This window comes from Narcine bancroftii, chromosome 3, assembly GCF_036971445.1.
Source record: "Narcine bancroftii isolate sNarBan1 chromosome 3, sNarBan1.hap1, whole genome shotgun sequence".
Taxonomy (NCBI): Eukaryota; Metazoa; Chordata; class Chondrichthyes; order Torpediniformes; family Narcinidae; genus Narcine; species Narcine bancroftii.
In genome coordinates, this window is record NC_091471.1 from 157,381,936 (window position 1) to 157,399,785 (window position 17,850).

General features: G+C 38.9%; 1 protein-coding gene across 8 annotated transcripts in view; it reads right to left on the reverse strand.

The window, feature by feature from the left end:
* uso1 (USO1 vesicle transport factor) overlaps positions 1-17,850 on the reverse strand; it is a 138,373-nt gene that overhangs the window by 41,311 nt on the left and 79,212 nt on the right. For 6 of the 8 annotated variants that reach the window (XM_069925529.1, XM_069925525.1, XM_069925524.1 and 3 more), the window contains 4 exons: positions 14,751-14,771; positions 5,595-5,705; positions 3,808-3,926; positions 727-908 (listed from right to left, as the gene is read on the reverse strand). In XM_069925529.1, the coding sequence (XP_069781630.1) occupies positions 727-908; positions 3,808-3,926; positions 5,595-5,705; positions 14,751-14,771 (433 nt within the window). The remainder of the gene's footprint in view (positions 1-726; positions 909-3,807; positions 3,927-5,594; positions 5,706-14,750; positions 14,772-17,850) is intronic. The other 2 variants (XM_069925528.1, XM_069925527.1) reach the window with 1 other exon arrangement.

Here is a 17,850-nt window from a genome sequence, read left to right on the forward strand (position 1 = left end):
AGGATATTTGACATATGTGAGAAGATGGTGAGAGTGGAGAAACAATGAAGATATTTTAAGAAAAATGCCAAAGAAACAATGGGAAAAAAATGAAAGTAGAGACTGTAATAAAATCTTTCAAAGGTACAGTATCTCTTGAGCAATAGATGGTACAGAGGATGATTTATTGTGGGACACTGATGACGAAGCTGAAGCTAACTTACCAGATTCAGACTGGGACCCATTTGATGACCATGTAAACATTGAGATGCAAGATGTGCTTGCTGAGTTCTTTGCCTCAGACAATGAAGCTATTGATTTTCAAGAATTTTAAATGTGCATGTTTTTTTTCTTTTACAATTCTTTTATTGGCTTAACACCGCAATGGAAATGGATTTTAGTGCAGCTTTTTTAAAAATATACTGGTATCTTAAAAATTTGTTATAGGGGTCTGGGTGGGTTATGGAACCAATCAAATGCTACTTTGAGTAGAATTTTAAGATCACTGTTTTTGTATATGACCAAAGGATGACTCCTTTTATGGGTTTTTTTTTGGGTGCTTTAGTATCTTCTTATCTGCCAAACTGTACAGTCCATGCAAGTACAATTACATCTTCCCAAGTCAAATGTCAATGCCACAAATTAAATTTATTGTCACTGCAATTGACCAATAATGCATAGTAATTTTCTTGAACATAGAAACAGCTAGTGTTAGATTTTTTAAAAAGTTCATGCTGTGAAATTTACCTTCTAATTCTTTAACGAGTTTAGTGAATTCGTGGTCAAACAGCATTTGCTCTGGTGTGGAGTAGCTGGGTTGAGGTTTCTGGCCAGCCCGAGAGTATAGCTCATGTTTACTGATATAAGCCAACTTTTCAATGAATATTTCTTTCCCAATCCTCTTCTCGATTAGTTGCTTTAGTTTTTCCCTACAAAGAGCAAAACAAAATTTTATCTTTCAATAAACTGCAGTTATACCCAATGAAAACTACAAACAAAATTGCAATTCTCTTTGGTACAATTAAATACACGAAAAGTGACGGATAACACTGTTAATTTATTTAATTTTATCCCAAATGGAATGCAATCTTTATCAATGCAACTGGAGAAAAATTCTTGACAGCTTTCAAAGTTTTGGACCCAATTATATTAATCAGCATTCTCCCTTTTGCTAGGTGGTTTCAGTTTAATATATTTGAACACACATTACAGACAAGAGGATTTTATCAACTGGCAATGAAGCTGTAAGACTAGAGGAAGCTTCCAATGTACTTAATTGAAGTGGTTTGAGATGTTGAAGCTATCAATGAACCATCATCAATGCAAATTCCCACTTTCTTTGCTTACACGGTTTATAAATTGTATTGTTTCTCTGCTCCCCAATGGGACAAACTCAGTCATTGACACAGGTTTGGAAAGAACTTCTCTATGTTCACACTAAAGTCTATTTATGAGCTTGAACCTGCACTCACTCTGCAGAGTCACTGTTTAAACCAAAACAATGTCACAGGTTTTTTCCCTTCTCTGCTGTCAGTCATTCTATAAACTGCTAAGATCACTCAGGTGCAAGCTGAAGATTGGGAAGATTTTCCAGTCAATTTGCAGAACGTAATGAATTAGCCTCAGCAGCATCCCAAGGCTCCACTGATTCCTGCATGACCAGAAGCAGACACAAGATTGAGGCTGACCAGACACTTAGTTTCAATTTGAGGAACCAGGCCCTAAGTCTTGCACCAGACAGTTCCATGTTCTATCTCCTTTTATAACTGCTTTTGAAGTGCCCACTGAATTTAAAGAATAATTGGGCAGTAGAAGAGTGACATTTTTTTGTAAATTCAAGTGCACATGCATTTGGTATTTACAAGTTAATATTGAACACTGTGTCAGTTTGTTTCTGGAGGGACTATTTCATCAATCAGGAGAAAACCAAAGGAAAATTAGATAACAAAATCTTGTGTTGTGCTACTGAGTTAGAATATGTGAAGTTTGAACAAAGAAGACTACTAGTGCTAAGGAAATTGAGAGGACAGTCTAAACTGCTAACATCAACAAATTGAACACTGCTTGGTATTTGTAAGAAGAAATAAGCCAATAGCACAAAAACACAAGCATTTGTCCAAGAAGGATGTATTGAACTGTCCAATCCCCAACATTATTGAGAACCTGATGATGAAAATTCATGCATCATCCTGGAGGCTCTAAAGACACAAGGTCAAAGCTGTTGGAATCTGCAGAGGAAAACCATGAAATAACAACGAGAAAGAACAAACAAGTCAAGTGCACAATTTGACTGCAACCTCCACTTCGTCAAACAATGGCAATAAAGCAATTTTGGAGGAGTGCTGTAATTTTGATTTCACAATTATGAAATTTTAATTGGAAATGATTGTTAGTATTCTCTAGTCCAGATGCAAGGTGCTACTCTATTCTGTTCAAAATGGACATTAAATTTCAAATTTTATTCAGCATCAGATCATCCTCATAGAAAGATACAAAGTCTGAAATTTGAAATGTAACGACACATTAATGTTTGGCTGTATTTAATAGGTCTCTGAATATTTTACAATCCTTTAACACAAGAATTTAAAATTATGAGAAGTGAACAAGGCTTTATTCCTTCTGCTAATAATATTGATTGAATTTACAAGGAATTTGATGACCATTAGCTTGCAATTTTATGCTTTAACAGTAACTTTCTCCTACAATCTGAACCCTCAAGAGTCTCCTAGAAGGTTCTTTGGAATTTATCATTTCATTGTGATCAATTTCAAGATGCCAATAAATACTCTCCCAGGAAAATTCTAAAATACAACAATCCCTTGATCAATTTTAATGCTCAATTGAAAAGCTGAAGGCAGGAATCAGTGAAGTTCCAACGGCTGTTTTCTCTCCATAAACTAGATCCTAGGCAATAACAACTTGCTAAACTTAAGAAGGAAAGTACCTGTGATAAAGGTGGAAAAAAAATTTCACTCAGGACTCAAAAATAAAATTTAGCCATACATTCTGAAGAGAGAAGTCAGAAATAGGGCATTTGGCCCAGATACAAGGAAGATGCTGAAGAATTTACCTAAAGGTTCCTGGTGAGATTCAATACTGGAAACTACAGGGCTTCAAAACCTGTGCCACTTTCGATTGGGTGGGTGAAGAATAAAAAATGTTCTGTACTAAGGGTCCAATAACTCAGTGGATAGAGCACTGGTCATGTAAACCAGGGGTTGTGAGTTTGTTCCTTGTTGGGGCCTCATTCCTCTGAGGGGTGCTGGACAAAGTAATGACTCTGTCTTCCTTACAGTATACAAAGTTAAAGAATTACATATATGTTACATTATAAATGTAGCATTACGAGACAATAACAGAGCCTTTATCTTGTACCTTCAGAATTGGACTCTTTTGGACAGTGAGCACATATGCATGGAACCTAACATACTGACAGCATCATCGATGCTGTGCCTGTGGACAGGTTGTTCCAGTACAGATGCAACAGTCACCCACCTGAGATTCTGGAGAATTGCCCAATCCTACCAAACTAATGACTGCCTTGACTACTCTCAATCGTTAGGGAAGTGACAGAAAGCATCCTCGTGCTTGGCAGAGAAGAGAAGGAAAATCTAGCCATGATTTTGTCATCATAAAATGGGATCAAACTATCCCATTTGGTTGACAATTTATTAAAAAAAAATTAGCAATGGCATTTCCACCATGGAAAACTATTTCAATTTCAAAACTACGTAACAGGCATTCATTCATCTTTTTAGAAAGTGTTCTACACAGAGCTTTTGCAACTAATTATGACCCTGAAACATATTTTGCATCCTAGTAACTTACTTGGTGTAGTTCTCCAGTGAGTTTTCATTGTAGTAAATGCAAATGCCCAATAGAAGGGCACAGAGACCTTGCACAAGCTGTTCTTCCTCTCCAAGGTTCTCAGATATCTGTGCAGTTAACTGAAGAATATTGTCAAGGCCAACTTTAAAACCAACAACTTGAAAATAAAATGGTTCAGAGAAGAGAATGGTTCACTTTTTATGTTGTATTTTTATGATTTGGATGATGAAGGTAGCTGGAGGAGCAGATAGTGTAGAGGAAATCCTGAGGCTGAAGAAGGACTTAAGATTAGTGGCAGAGAAGTAGCAAATGAAGTAAGTCAGAAAGTGTACGGTCATGCACTTTGGCAGGAAAAAGTAAAGACAGAAGGCAAATGCAATGCTGCATTCATTTCAAGAGGAATAGAATACAAGAGCAGGGATGTGATGTTGAGGCTTGATAAGGCACTAATGAGACGTCATTTGGGAGCATTGTAAGCAGCTTTGGGTTCCTCATTTACAAAAAGATGTACTAATGTTGGAGAGGTTCAACGATGAATCTGGGAATAAAAGGGTTATCATATAAGGTGCATTTGTCAGGTCTTGGCGTGTATTCATTGGAATTTAGGAAAATTGGGGGGGGGGAGAAGGGGAAGGGTTTGAGGGGGGGGGGAAACAATGAAACATTTTGAATGTTGAAAGGTATGGATAGTATTAATGTAGGAAGGTTGTTTCCTGTGGGAGAGTCCAGGACAAGAGGACACAACTTTATGAACGAAGGGCATCCACTTGGAACAGAAATACAATGGAATTTCTTCAGAGGGTGGTAAAATCTGTGGAATTTGTTGTCAAATGTAGTTGTGGTAATCAGGTCATTTGAAAGATTGATGGTTTCTTTTTTTTTTAAAAACAATACCTTATTTTAATTTTGTGGCAAACATGTATCAAGAATTCTTTGGCTTGGCTTCGCGGACGAAGATTTATGGAGGGGGTAAAAAGTCCACGTCATTAACCATTACCCAAATACACAAATAGAAATGAAAAAAAATCAATGCTACAAGTGGTCCATATTTCCAAACAGCCTCATTCCCTCCTCCCCCAAACAAAACCCCAAGACAGAAGAAAGAAAGAGAAAATAGATGAAAGAGAAAGAAACTGAAAAGCAAGAGGTTAAGGAGGGAAGAAAAACTAACTATTGGGATCTGGGATCCACTTCAGAGGATATAATTACTTTTCTTACTTAGATCTCAGATAAGGGAAAGAACAAGGACATAGAACTCAGGAACAGAATAAGTAACCCTAAATATTCACCCGTGCATTCCGCAAGTATGGCAGATTGATAGGTTCTTGATTAGCCAGAGAATCAAAGCTCATGGGGAGAAGAGTGGGTAGTGGGACTAAGTGGGAAAATGGATCAGTTGATGGGATGAATAGCCTATATCTGCTCCAATGTTCTTGTATTAAAACTGGGTCTGGAACTATTTATTTGTGAAAAATTTCTCCTCAGCAAATAGTCAAGTTCTGATTTGACATTAGATGTCATCACTGCTGCCATTTAAATATCAGTACAACAGCTTTTTGCTAAAGCAGCACCACAAATCAGGTAAAAATGTGAAGAAAATAATGGGATGATTATCTCATTCAAGGATTATAAAATTATGAAAAATTTTAATTGAAAACAGAAAACAATTTGGTCTCCACACCAGGTTCTGTTCAAGGCATCATTCTTGTATTTCCAGACCTTTGAAATCACATTTTCCTCCTCAGTCAAGGAATCAAAATAGTTCCAGCTTTTGTACCAAAGGATACAAATGGGACATTGGTCTGATTGTGCAAGAAATGAGTGACTGCAATGGGACAATTCGTCATCCAGGTGGACAGCAACATCAGCAAGCCAACCCGTGTTTGCACTTTGCTTCCCTGAATTTAAAAGGCAAGATATTAATTAGCTTACATTTTTGTGGCAAATTTTAACAGAAAGCTTAAGCTATTAATAGTGTTTGATACACAGTTCATTTCATGAGTAACATTTAATGGTCAACATTGATACAAGTCAAAGAAACAAAATTTTCACTCATCTAGAAAACAAATTCTTACCTCTCCTCCCCTTCCCCATTTCTCCTTTCTTCCAGCTCTGTCTGTCTTTCTCCGTTTCCTTTCCTTCAGCTCTGCATTCACAGAGCCATCCCTCAATTCTCACCTTTCCTCTCCCACCCCTCCTCCTCAGCCTTTTTATTTGGGTGCCTAACAGTTTTTGATCATACCTTAAAGAAGGGCTCTGGCCCTAAATGTTGGCTCTACATCTTTACCTCCTATGGATGCTGCATGAGCCGCTGAATTCCTCCAACACTTTGGTGATTTTACAACAATCACAGCATCTGTGACTTCAGTGGTTCCCTCCTTCTAACACAGGATGAGTTTGGGCAGAACCTAAGACTTTGTTCAGAGGGAATGTACAAATACCTTATTTGTTGGCATTTTACATAGACTATAGCAGCTTCTTAGGCATAGTGCACCACACTGACCCAAATTAGTAGTTTACACCGTCCCTCTGCTGTAAGATGAAATAATAGTATCATCCTTCTCCTCCATCAGACTCCTCAACAACAAACTCATTCAAGAACTCACTTAGGAACGCTTACTTTTTCACTTTGATTTTTTTTCTCTCTGTATTGCAGTTTGTTTACATGTGTATATCATGTAGTTTTTTTTTGCACTACCAATAAGTGGTAATGCTGCCTCGCAGGGAAAAGAATCTCAAGGTTTTATGTGATATCATGTATGTATTCTGACAATAAATCTGAAGTCTAAAATATAATGTGGCTTAAGCTACTTTAACAATCTGAGTTCTACCTACAAACTTACTTTATTCACAGTTCAACTTGTGCAGAAGTACAAGTAACCTACTCTTTCCCATTTCAGTGGATCAATTTGCCAAATTATTTGTAATGAGGACCATTTCTTCCCCTTGTCCATCAGATTCTGAATGAACAATGAAGCTCAGACACTACCTCACTTTGTCTTTTTCTTGCATTATTTTTATTTATTTTGAAATGTGGTATATAGAACAGTTTGCACTGTGACGCTGTCGCCAATCAATGAATTTCGTGACATGTTCATGACAATGAATTCTGATTCTGACAGTATTTCTACATTATAATTTTGATGTTATCCATGTTATAGGAGGGTCTCCTTTCTCCCCTCACCAATCGACGAGATGTATCGGGATCATTATTTGAACATGATACACAAAATCTTTGAGGACCCATTCCACCCTGCACACAGCATCTTTCAGCTGCTTCCACTGGGAGAGAGATACAGAAGTATCAGAGCCAGCACCACCAGGCCGAGGAACAGCTTCTTCTCACGGGCAGTAAGAATGCTGAAAGAACAACCGAGGCTTTCATATTTATATGTTTTGTACAGATGAAATAGTCGTCCTGCATATGTTATTGCTGGTCTGCATGTGTGTTATGTCTGGTTACGTCTGCATGTTTTGCACTGAGGACTAGAGAATGCAGTTTCCTCGGGTTTCAATTGTACAATCAGATGACAATAAACGTGACATATGAAAAAAAGGAATATTTAACTGGCTTTATTTCCCTTTTCATATCCATAAAAAGTCTCTGTGCCCAGAATACTCACCTCCTGCCATTATCACTCCAGTTAACAAACTGCTTGTGGCTTAGTTACTGAAGCAATTTCTGACCCCATAGGCCAATAGAATTTTGGTATCTCAACTCTAAACATTAACATCCATTGCCATAAACAAAACAGAAGGTCAACCTTTCATGATAAAAGCAGTAATGTTATTGGCATGTTAAATTTCAAATGATCGGGTGAGAGGTTAAGGCAAAGGTTAGATTGAAATTTGAGGTGCAAGCATTTTCCTGATTTCCACCCAACTATGAAAGGGTTCTCATGAGTTGCTTATTGTGAAATCAAGCACCATGAATCATTTGATAAACAGAAGATGCTATAAAAATGTTGAAGTAAAATTGGTAGTCTTCCCAAAAGTCATCAAAACTAAATACATGACAAACATACAAGCTTCCAATAGTAGGTACTGAAGATGGAGAGTCCCACCAGACCCTTGACAGTTGTGATAGTATTCACAAGAATACTGTGGTACATAGTTTCCAGAGACATCTCATGCAGCTCTATTAATCTGTTCTTAAACTTCTGCTGCACATGAGCCTCCTCATCCACTATTATTTACAGAATTTATTAATCAACCTGAAATAACCTCAGGGTGGGGGAGCATTTTGGTGAGAGTGACCACAACTCCCTTAGCTTCAACATAGCTATGGAAAAGGATAAAAACAGCTAAAACAGGAGATGCTTAACTGGGGAAGGGGTAATTATGAAGGGATGAGGCAGGAACTAGCGAGAATAAATTGGAAACAGATGTTTAAGGGTGAAAGCACAGAAGAAATGTGGTAGAAGTTTAGGGACCACTTATACAGGGTTCAAGATAGGCTTGTCCCACTGCAACAATGAAAATGCGTTTTTTTTTTAAAAAAAGGGAACCATGGCTGACAAAACAGGTCAGGCAACTAGTCAAGAGGAAGAAGGAAGCATATATTAGATATAGGACGCAGGAAAAAAGGCTCATTAATTTATGGTAGCCAGGAAGGAGCTTAAGAAAGGACTGAGGAGAGCTTGAAGGGAGCATGAGAAGGCTTGGCATGTAGAGTTAAGGAGAACCCCAAGGCGTATGTGAAGAACAGAAGGATGACAAGAATGAAGGAGGGGCTGCTAAAGGATAAAAGAGGCAAGATGTGCCTGGAGGTAGAGGAGGTTGGGAAGGTCCTAAATTAATACTTTGCATCAGTATTCACAAAAGGACCGAGATCACAGTGAGGTTGAAACTGAACAGGCCTGTGTGCTGTACAATGTGGATATTAAGGAAGCAGAAGTGTTGGATCTTCTTAAAAAACCAAGATTGATGTCCCCAGGGCCAGATGCAATATACCCCATGCTGTTATGGGAAATGAGAGAAGAGAAAACTGGGGCAGTAGCTATGATCTTTAGCCGCAGGGGAGGTGCCGGAGGATTTGGTAAATGTAGTTCCCTTGTTTAAAAAAAGGTAATGGGGAGAATCCTGGGAATTATAGACTGGTGAATTTTACGTCAATGGTGTTCAAACTATTAGGGCGGATTCTTAAGGGTAGGATCTATGAGCATTTGGAGCACAGTGTACTCAAGGATAGTTAGCATGGTTTTGTGAAGGGAAGGATGTGCCCTACGAGTTCAAATGAGTTTTCTTTTGAGGAGGTAACAAAAGAAATTGATGAGGGTAGGGAAGTAGAATATTGGAACCTTAGCTGAGTGGATAAAAAATTGGCTTGTAGGAAGAAAGCAGAGTAGTAGTGAAAGGAAAGTATTCTGTCTGTTCTTTGTGATTTTTATAAATGATCTGGATGAAGAGGCAGAAGGATGGGTCAGTAAGTTTGCGGATTACACAAATGTTGGAGGAGTTGTGGATGGAGCTGAAGGTTGTCGAAGGTTACAAAAGGATATAGACAGGATGCAGAGTTTGGCAGAAAAGTGGCAGATGTATTTCAATCTGGAAAATGTGAAGTGAGGCATTTTAGAAGGAGAAACCAGAGTACAGGGTTAATAGTCAGTTACATAAGAATGTGGTTGAACAGAGGGACCTTGACGTTCAAATCCATACATCCCTCAAAATCAACATACAGGTTGATAGGATAGTTAAGAAGGCCTATCGGATGCTAGGATTCATTAATAGAGGGATTGAATTCAGGTGCAGAGAGATCATGTTGCAATGCCACGTCTCTAGTTAGACCACACTTATAGTATTGTGTTCAGTGGCGGATTAACTACCCCCTGCTCCATGGGCCCCACTCTTTGTTAAATAAAGTGAAATTGTTCCTTATATTAGCCTTTGGGCATGATGCCCTCACATATTCTAAATTTATTGGCCGGGAATGTGGTGGGAATACACCAGTTAGTGTTTGGTTGAAGGAAGGTAGGAAAAGCTTCATTAAAATCAAACAAAACTTTGCCGTACACCATTTAGCATCCCCACCCATCGGCAAACCATTTGACACAAAACTTTGCACGGGCAAAGGGCAGGCACAGCCCTATGCAGCCATCCATGGAATTTCCCGGAGCTCGCCCCTGTTCCTCGCCCCCAGCTGGCAACTGTTCCTCAGGTTACGGTTCCCCAACTCTGCACTGATGGAGACATCTGCAACCCCCCCCCACCATGCACTTCTGCTCCCACTGCTGCCAGTCAGGGTGTTGAAGAACACCATGCATAGTCCTTGTCACTTCTGAGTCAAGACAGTGCCCTTGGCTCCTTCAGAGGAGAGAATGTGCATTTTTGACATGGGGTTTCTGGTGGCATGAAACTGGCCGCTGCGCTATTTGGTATTCTGTGATGTTTGCCCCAGGTTTCCTGAGTCTTGTTTGGTATTTTGGATACTAGTGACGGACTCCGAATTAGAGCACTTTAGTGGTTGTGATGGGCTCCCTCACCTTCTGGGCCCCTGGGCTTCAGCCTACTCGGCCTAGTGGTTAATCCACTACTGATTGTGTTCAGTTCTGGTCACCTCATTATAGGAAGAATGTGGAAGCTATGGAGAGGGTGAAAAAGAGATTTACCAGGATGTTGCCTGGATTGGGAGACAAGTCTTATGAGGCAAGGTTTGCAGAGCTGGGACTTTTCTCTTTGGAGTGTAGAAGGATGAGAGACTTGACAGAGTTCTACAAGATTATGAGAGGCATAGATAAGGTGGACAACAGCACCTGTTTCCCAGGGCAGGATCAGGAAACACCAGTGTACAAAGTTAAAGGAGGGAAGTTTAAGGGGAACATCAAGGGTAAGTTTTTTTTCATATATAAACAAAGAGAACAGTGGATGCCTGGAATGCCATGCTGGGGATGGTGGTGGAAGCTGAAACATTAGGGGAATTTACGACACTCTTAGACACGGATGAAAGAAAGAGGGTTATGGGTTAGGGAGGGTTTTATACTTTAAAAAAAAAGTAATATATTGGTCAGCACAACATTGAGGGACAAAGGGCCTGTACTATTGCTCTATGAGTTATCTTCATTAATTATAGTTGCACTTGTAGTGAATGGATATCCAATAATTTTGATGGTGATATATCACCAGGTCAAAATCGGGTGCAAAGTGGTCAGGAACCTGCTGGGAGAGGTGCCCCATGTGCCCATATCTCCCACAAGGGAAAGACTGAGGGTTTGGAAGATGATACCAAAGCAGCCGAGGTGAATTGTTACTTTTCCCTCAATATTTGATTCTATTCTTATTTCCTTGAAATTATCTGAACTTCATCTGGAAGAATTGTGCAAAACCTCACTTTTACATTCTAAGGTTTATCCTGAAGTCCCATCCATAGGACCATACTTTCTGGAAGGCAGTACCCAAAGCATGCACACTGAAGTTCAATGGCAAATGGAACATGATAACACTATAAATACGATACTATATAATTTTTTTTAACTTTTGCTTTGGATTTTTGCCCAAATTCAAAGTTTGGGCCAGCAAAGTTAGTGTAACAGTTAGTGTGACGATATTCCACTGCCAGCCGTTAAGGTTTGAATTTGACACTGTCTGCAAGTTTGTACATTCTCCCCATGTCTGCATGGGTTTCCTCCAGGAGCTCTGGTTTCCTCCCATCATCCAACACAGGTTTAAATGGCTAGAATTGGCTTGGAGTGGGCTGCAAATTTTGTTTTTTTTTTTACAGAAAACTTTTCCCATTTATGGTTCAAAATCTTTCCATACTCTGACAAATCTCAAACAGGTCAAACCTCAAATCTTTTGAAAAGAAGAAAGCTACAGCCTGCTCTGATAATCAAAAATGTGTGGAGATGCTGGAAATTTAAAACAAAAAGCTGGAAATACCCAGGAGCTCAGGTCACATTTGTACAAAGAGAAACAAAGGTTCTTTAGGTTTACTTTCCTGTTTCATTTTCCTCAGATGCTACTCAACATTTGCTTCTTTTTTAAAGAAATAATACATTACAAAAGAATCTTCAACTACAATTAATAGGGCTTTTTCCCAGCATGTTCATTTAATGAAGAAAATTCATACAAATTTTTACTATTTTTAAATTAAGAGCCAATTGTGAAGTTGCTGATCTAAAATAGGTTATATCAAAACACTGGTCAGGGCACATTGGAATACTGTGTGCCCACTGCATGAAGGAAGTGGAGGCTTTGGAAAGGTTCACAGGAGGGCAGTACTGTTAGTACAGTAGTTGGCACAATGCTCTAGCCAGCAACCAGGACAAGGGTTCGAATCCAACGCTGTCTGTAAGGAGACATTCTCCTCATGTCTGTGTGGGTTTTCTCCAGATGCTCTGGTTTCCTCCTACTGTTCAAAATGTACCAGGGTTGCAGGTCAATTGGGTGTAATTGAGTGGCATGGGCTTGTAAGCCAAAAGGGGCCTTTACTATGCTGCAAATCTAAATTTCAAGAAAAAAAATAATTTTAAAGAGGTTTAGTAGGTAGGACCCTACAAAGAGAGGATGGACCAATGGGTTGATTTCTCTGGAGTGGCAGAGTCTCAGGGAAGTCCTGATAGAAGTTTAAAAAACAGGAGAGGAATAAATATAGTAGATAATCAGAATCCTTTTCCCTGGGCAAAATGTCAAATACTAGAAAACATACATTTAAGGTGAAGGGAGAAAGTTGAATGAAAATGTGGGGGGCAATTTTTTTTTGCCTAGTGGTAGATGCCTGGAAAAGGCTGCTGGAGGTAGTGATGGAAGTAGATACAATTGTAACATTTAAGAGGTTTCTAAATACAGTAGATATATCAATTTGCAGGGGATGGAGGAACATGGATCATTTGCAAGCAGAAGAGACTTAGTTTAATTTGGCATCACGTTTGGCACAGACATTGCCAGCCAAAGGGTTTGGTCCATATTCCAAATTACTCAATGATGTTTCAAACTTTGATTTGCTTTATAGTTCCATTAAATATTACGGATTACACCAACTTTTGATAACAACTCCAGACAATACTTCTTAAAAGGTCTCAGAGTCAAAATGCAACAAGAGCTGCCACAAATTGAGGTTCCTTTTAAACAACACTGAAATCCAAGAAAATGTAATTGACAATCTTTTCCCTAATTAGGGCATGCTCCACAGAAATTATGATGACAGAAAGCAAGAATTATCCAAGTATATAATTTCACCATCAGATCATGCTTAAACTCAAACACTTCAATAAACTCTTTAACCTTCTTCACATTTGCTACCAACAACCAGAGTGAAGAAAAAAAAAATCCCACCTGGGTTAACATAGGTAGGAGCTATCTATATTTGACATCCACCTTACCATTTTTACTTTGGTTCACCAGTACAAATAATATAGAGAACCAGGAGTGAGAAAACATGAGTTACTTGAATTAAGAAATTCAGAATTACTATTAGGGAATATTTCAGATATTAACCACATTAGTCAGTTAAACTGCAAAATGTTACAGATTTCAAGTATTTGGAGGTCTTTGGTAACAATAAAGACAAGTGTCCAAGATTAAACTATGGTGCACAAGTTTAATCCTAAACATCAACAGTTTCAATTTGTTGGCAGGATCAAATCTGAAATTTGTGGCCCAGATTTTTCAGAAGCAGAGAATATTTATCAATATTTTCTGAGATTTTGGAGGTCTCGTGCACTGACGTTGCAAGTTGGAAAGTTCTTTCCCTTTTTCCCTAACACTTCTAACTGGTATTTACCACAAACTGTAAAAGTGAATCTGAAGGACTATGACGCCGTATTCCACACAATAGATGCACATATCAACACACCAGCATGATCTCATAACTAACAATCCCAAACGACTGGACGAACAAATTTGAAGCTGCAATGCTTTGCACACAGATGACCATCATCAACAATTTCTTGCTGTGAAAAGCCAGCAACTCTCACTCTTCAAAAAATGCACAAGCACATTGACACCCAGCTGTTGAGGGTTAAAAATGCAGTTTTCCCCATAAAAATGCATGCCCAGCCATAGAGAAATGGTAGGAAGGGGCTTGAACTTGGAATAAGCTAGTACAGGGCTTAGTTTAGCATGTAGTCTTTCAAATTTCAAAATACTTTTTTTTTAAATGAAGTGTTTGTATGTCAAGTGCATGGGTTGGAGTGTTATTTCCCCACATACTACCCACAGCATGCATTTAATCCAAGGGCAGTTCCAAAGCAACCCACTTCTATTTCCCACATTCTGTGACATACCAAAGAATACCAAATCAAAGGCACCCTGTACTGCAAATTAGGACAGAAACAATGAAATTGTACCATTACCAAACAGAGCTGAAACTTTGATGAACCTTGAATGAAATTAAACTGTAGTGCAGTCCGAAGAACAAGAAGAAATCATTTATTTTTAATGAATAACTAACTTTTGATTAATAATTAAGATGCACTTAGATTAAGCTGCGAATTTTGTAAACCAGTTTTGACAGATTACACAAAAGGAAATATTTAAAGGACAATTGGAGGAATATGCAATAAATACAACACTTACATGTGGAAATAAAATTAAAAATATTCAAGTGTACAGCACTGACCAAACCATCCCAGAATGCTCTGAACTGAGTTGGAGAAGGAAATAGGAAATCTGAATCTGACAATGTAAGTGTCCAATTGTCCACTATACCCATGGTACTCCTGAAGTGACCTGTCAATTTAATCCAACACCCATAGTTTTGTAGGGTCATTATTTCTGACAGTGCAAGAAAAACAAGGTGAGGGATATTTCCATTTCCTGGATGCCAAATCCATGCTTAAAATAAACAGAGAATTCCCCATTTTAGCAGAAGCTACCTAAACACAAAAGAGAACCCCAGATCAGCACTTGAATCAGTCAATGCGGTTAAAGAAAAAAAAGCTTAAACCCAAGGCAAGGAAAAGGAACCCTGCTGCAACAAGCAAACAATTTCTGTCCAAATAACTCACCCGTCTGTTGATCTTATCTCCCTGTAAATTATACAGCAAAAGTGAGCCATAAAAAGATGGTTAGAACAATCACATTATGCAAAAAAACTTCAAACATTCCCCCAATGCTAATTCTGCAACAACCTGATCTGGGATAAGCACATCTATTCAACAATTAAGAAAGTGCAAAGCATTTACTTTCTTAGAAAACTAAAGTCATCATGTTCAACTCGCCCCTCAACTATTTCTTCAGGTGCACCACTGAAAAGTAAGCTGACTGGATGCATCACACTGTGGTACAAGTTATCTGCTTATTACGAAAGGTAGTACAGTTCAGAACATCACGCAAACTTCCCTCCCCTGCATGGACCCCGTTGCCTAGGAAAGGCATCCAACATGCTGAACTCTTTTTTTCCCTTCTCCCATTGGTGAGAAGGTTTAAGAATGTGAAAGCATGCACCAACAGGCTTAAAGACAGTTTCTTCCCCACAGCGATCACACTCCTCAATGAACCCCATATCTGTACTCTCATGCTACCCTTGCTTGGTGTTAATTGATCTTCCTTTTTACCTACATAAGTTGTGCTCTATACATGGCTGTACGTAATGCTGGAAATAACTTGTTAGTTAAGAGTTAGAAGAACTCTTTCCATACTTGGTATTTTGTGACAAACTTTAAAACTTAATTAGAAAGATGTTGAGATAGATTCAGATTTTCCATGAAACATGAATCAACTGTCGACAGATGCTTCCTCACCACTGTTTCCATGAGCTGCAGAGAATTTTCACCTGTCTTTTTGCTTGCTCCATAATTATTACATCTCAAATATATTTTTCCTGAAGACACGGTTCAAGGCACAGAAATACCACAAACCAATTATCTAAGTTATAGAAAGGCGAAAAAGGTACTTATCAATGGCAATTTAGAAATAAAAAATAATCTGAAACCGGCAGGAAATGATAGGCAGTGATAGGCACCAACACTGTGCACCCAGTATGACAACATCCCTAACTGTTGAAACATCAGAATTGAGTTAGAACACAGATAAACCTATATCAATATTAAAAATGAACAATCCAATCATCGGTCACCAACCTTTCAAGAGAATGCACCAAGAAACAGACATTTTGCATCAACCTTTCTATTCACGATTCAATGATCCACTCTTCCACCCCACCTCAGACTGCATTTTTTCTTGCAAAGGCAGGTAACGCAATACTTGTCCTTGTACATCTTCTCTTCTGACCTTCCATGGACCCAGTCTTCCCAGGTGAAGCAGCAGAACACCTGCACTACTTCTGATCTAGTTTATTGCATTCAGTGCTCAGGATGTGATCTCTACTTTGGAGAAACCAAAAGCACATGGAGTGATCCTTTTTCAGGACACCCATGTCAGTCTGCAGGGGTGATGCTTGGGACTTTAATTCCTCATTCCATTTTGACCTATCCGTCTGTGGCCTCATGTATTGTAACAACACCTCATCTTCCATCTAAGTCTATTGGAGTCTTCTGGATAGTGAATTCTACAAGTTCAAGTTACTTGATTTTGGTCTGTATTAGTTGCCCATCTTTGATAATGGCTCCAAACATTTGTTGTTCTTTTCCCCAAATTTTTGTTCTTCTGGGAGAAGAGGTGTCTCCTACTCTCATTTTGAAGAAAATGAGCACATTTTTCTGTGCTCGTACTTTCCAAATATCCCCATTCATCCAATAACTGGATAATGTCATGGTATTTATAGCTTTTCCTTGGGCGGGCAACCTACGGTGATCCAAATTTATCTGGACCACAACCTGATGCATTCAACCTGATGCTCCAACATACACTATTCACTCCACTAAACTGTCAGCATTTGTCATCGGTGGTCCTGGGAACAGTGTGCCTGGATTAAACATCCCTTCAGCAAAGGAAATACTTTGTGGCTATATAAATGTCACCCTTTGAGATCGTGAACAGGGCAGCGAAATGACTGCATTCACGTGGAATGTTCACTGAAGTCTTTCAACAATTGTTATAAGCAGTAATCGATCATCAGCCACTTCACTTACTGCCCCTAGAAAAATAACTCACCTTGGCACTCCCAAGAACCTACTTTGCCCTCAAGATGGGCTTGAGACAAGCTGTGCATCAGTGGCCAGCTGTCCCACTCTTGGTTGCTGCCCACTCACTCACCGGTAAATTTGAAGCTAGGCGACCAATGGAGAATGGAGCGAATCTTTCAGAGTGACCCTGAAGTGCACCCTCCCCTTCCCTGAGCCGCTGCTGCCTCCACCCAACCCCCTCTCCCCCGAGCCGCCCTCTCCTCCCCGAGCCGCTCAAAAAGGTGCAAAACCAGATGTCTGTGTGATGCAAGTTGCGATGTTCCTCCATCCAACTCCACCTGCAAGCAAAACTCATTTTGCAGAAAGCAAATATCGTTCTCTCAGAAATGGGATTTACCTCATACTCATAGTTCAAAACACACCTTAGAGTGAAGAGAAATTAATAAAAGTGGGAGATCTTGATCAAAGACAGAAGTTGATAGGAATACACAATAGCTTCTGCTGAGAAAGATTCAAGATGCTGTATTCAACAAATATATTTATGCTTGCAATTTTGCAACAAAAATAATTGTTACTGATTATTTTTAAAACTCCTGAACTATATGAATAATTATTTTAAAGCAATCAAGTTTAAATTACAGTTAGCAGCACTCCAAACACCTGTCTGAAATATTTGTATCCAGCAAGGGATGATTTCATTATTCCTACATAGTAGCCCATTCTACTGGTGGTAAGACTGGTAGCATAACACCTTTAGATGATGTCTCTGCAACGATTATATCTTGCTATTGCCATCAACAACTATGTTATCCAATATCAAAATGCTTTCAAACAACAAACAAAATCAAGTTTACCACTGATTGAGCTGCTGTCTGTTTTGGGGTTAATTATTTTGTTTTCATTTTGACTAATTTTTCTCCTTTTTGTTTTTTTTATTATCATGTCATTTTAATGACTAACTCATGATTTTTGGTGTATTTCTAGATGTATCATCGTATTCATACACTTTATCTATTTATTTATTTTATTTATAGTAGCAGCCCACCTTTCAACCACTGACACACAACTCGGCCCACACACG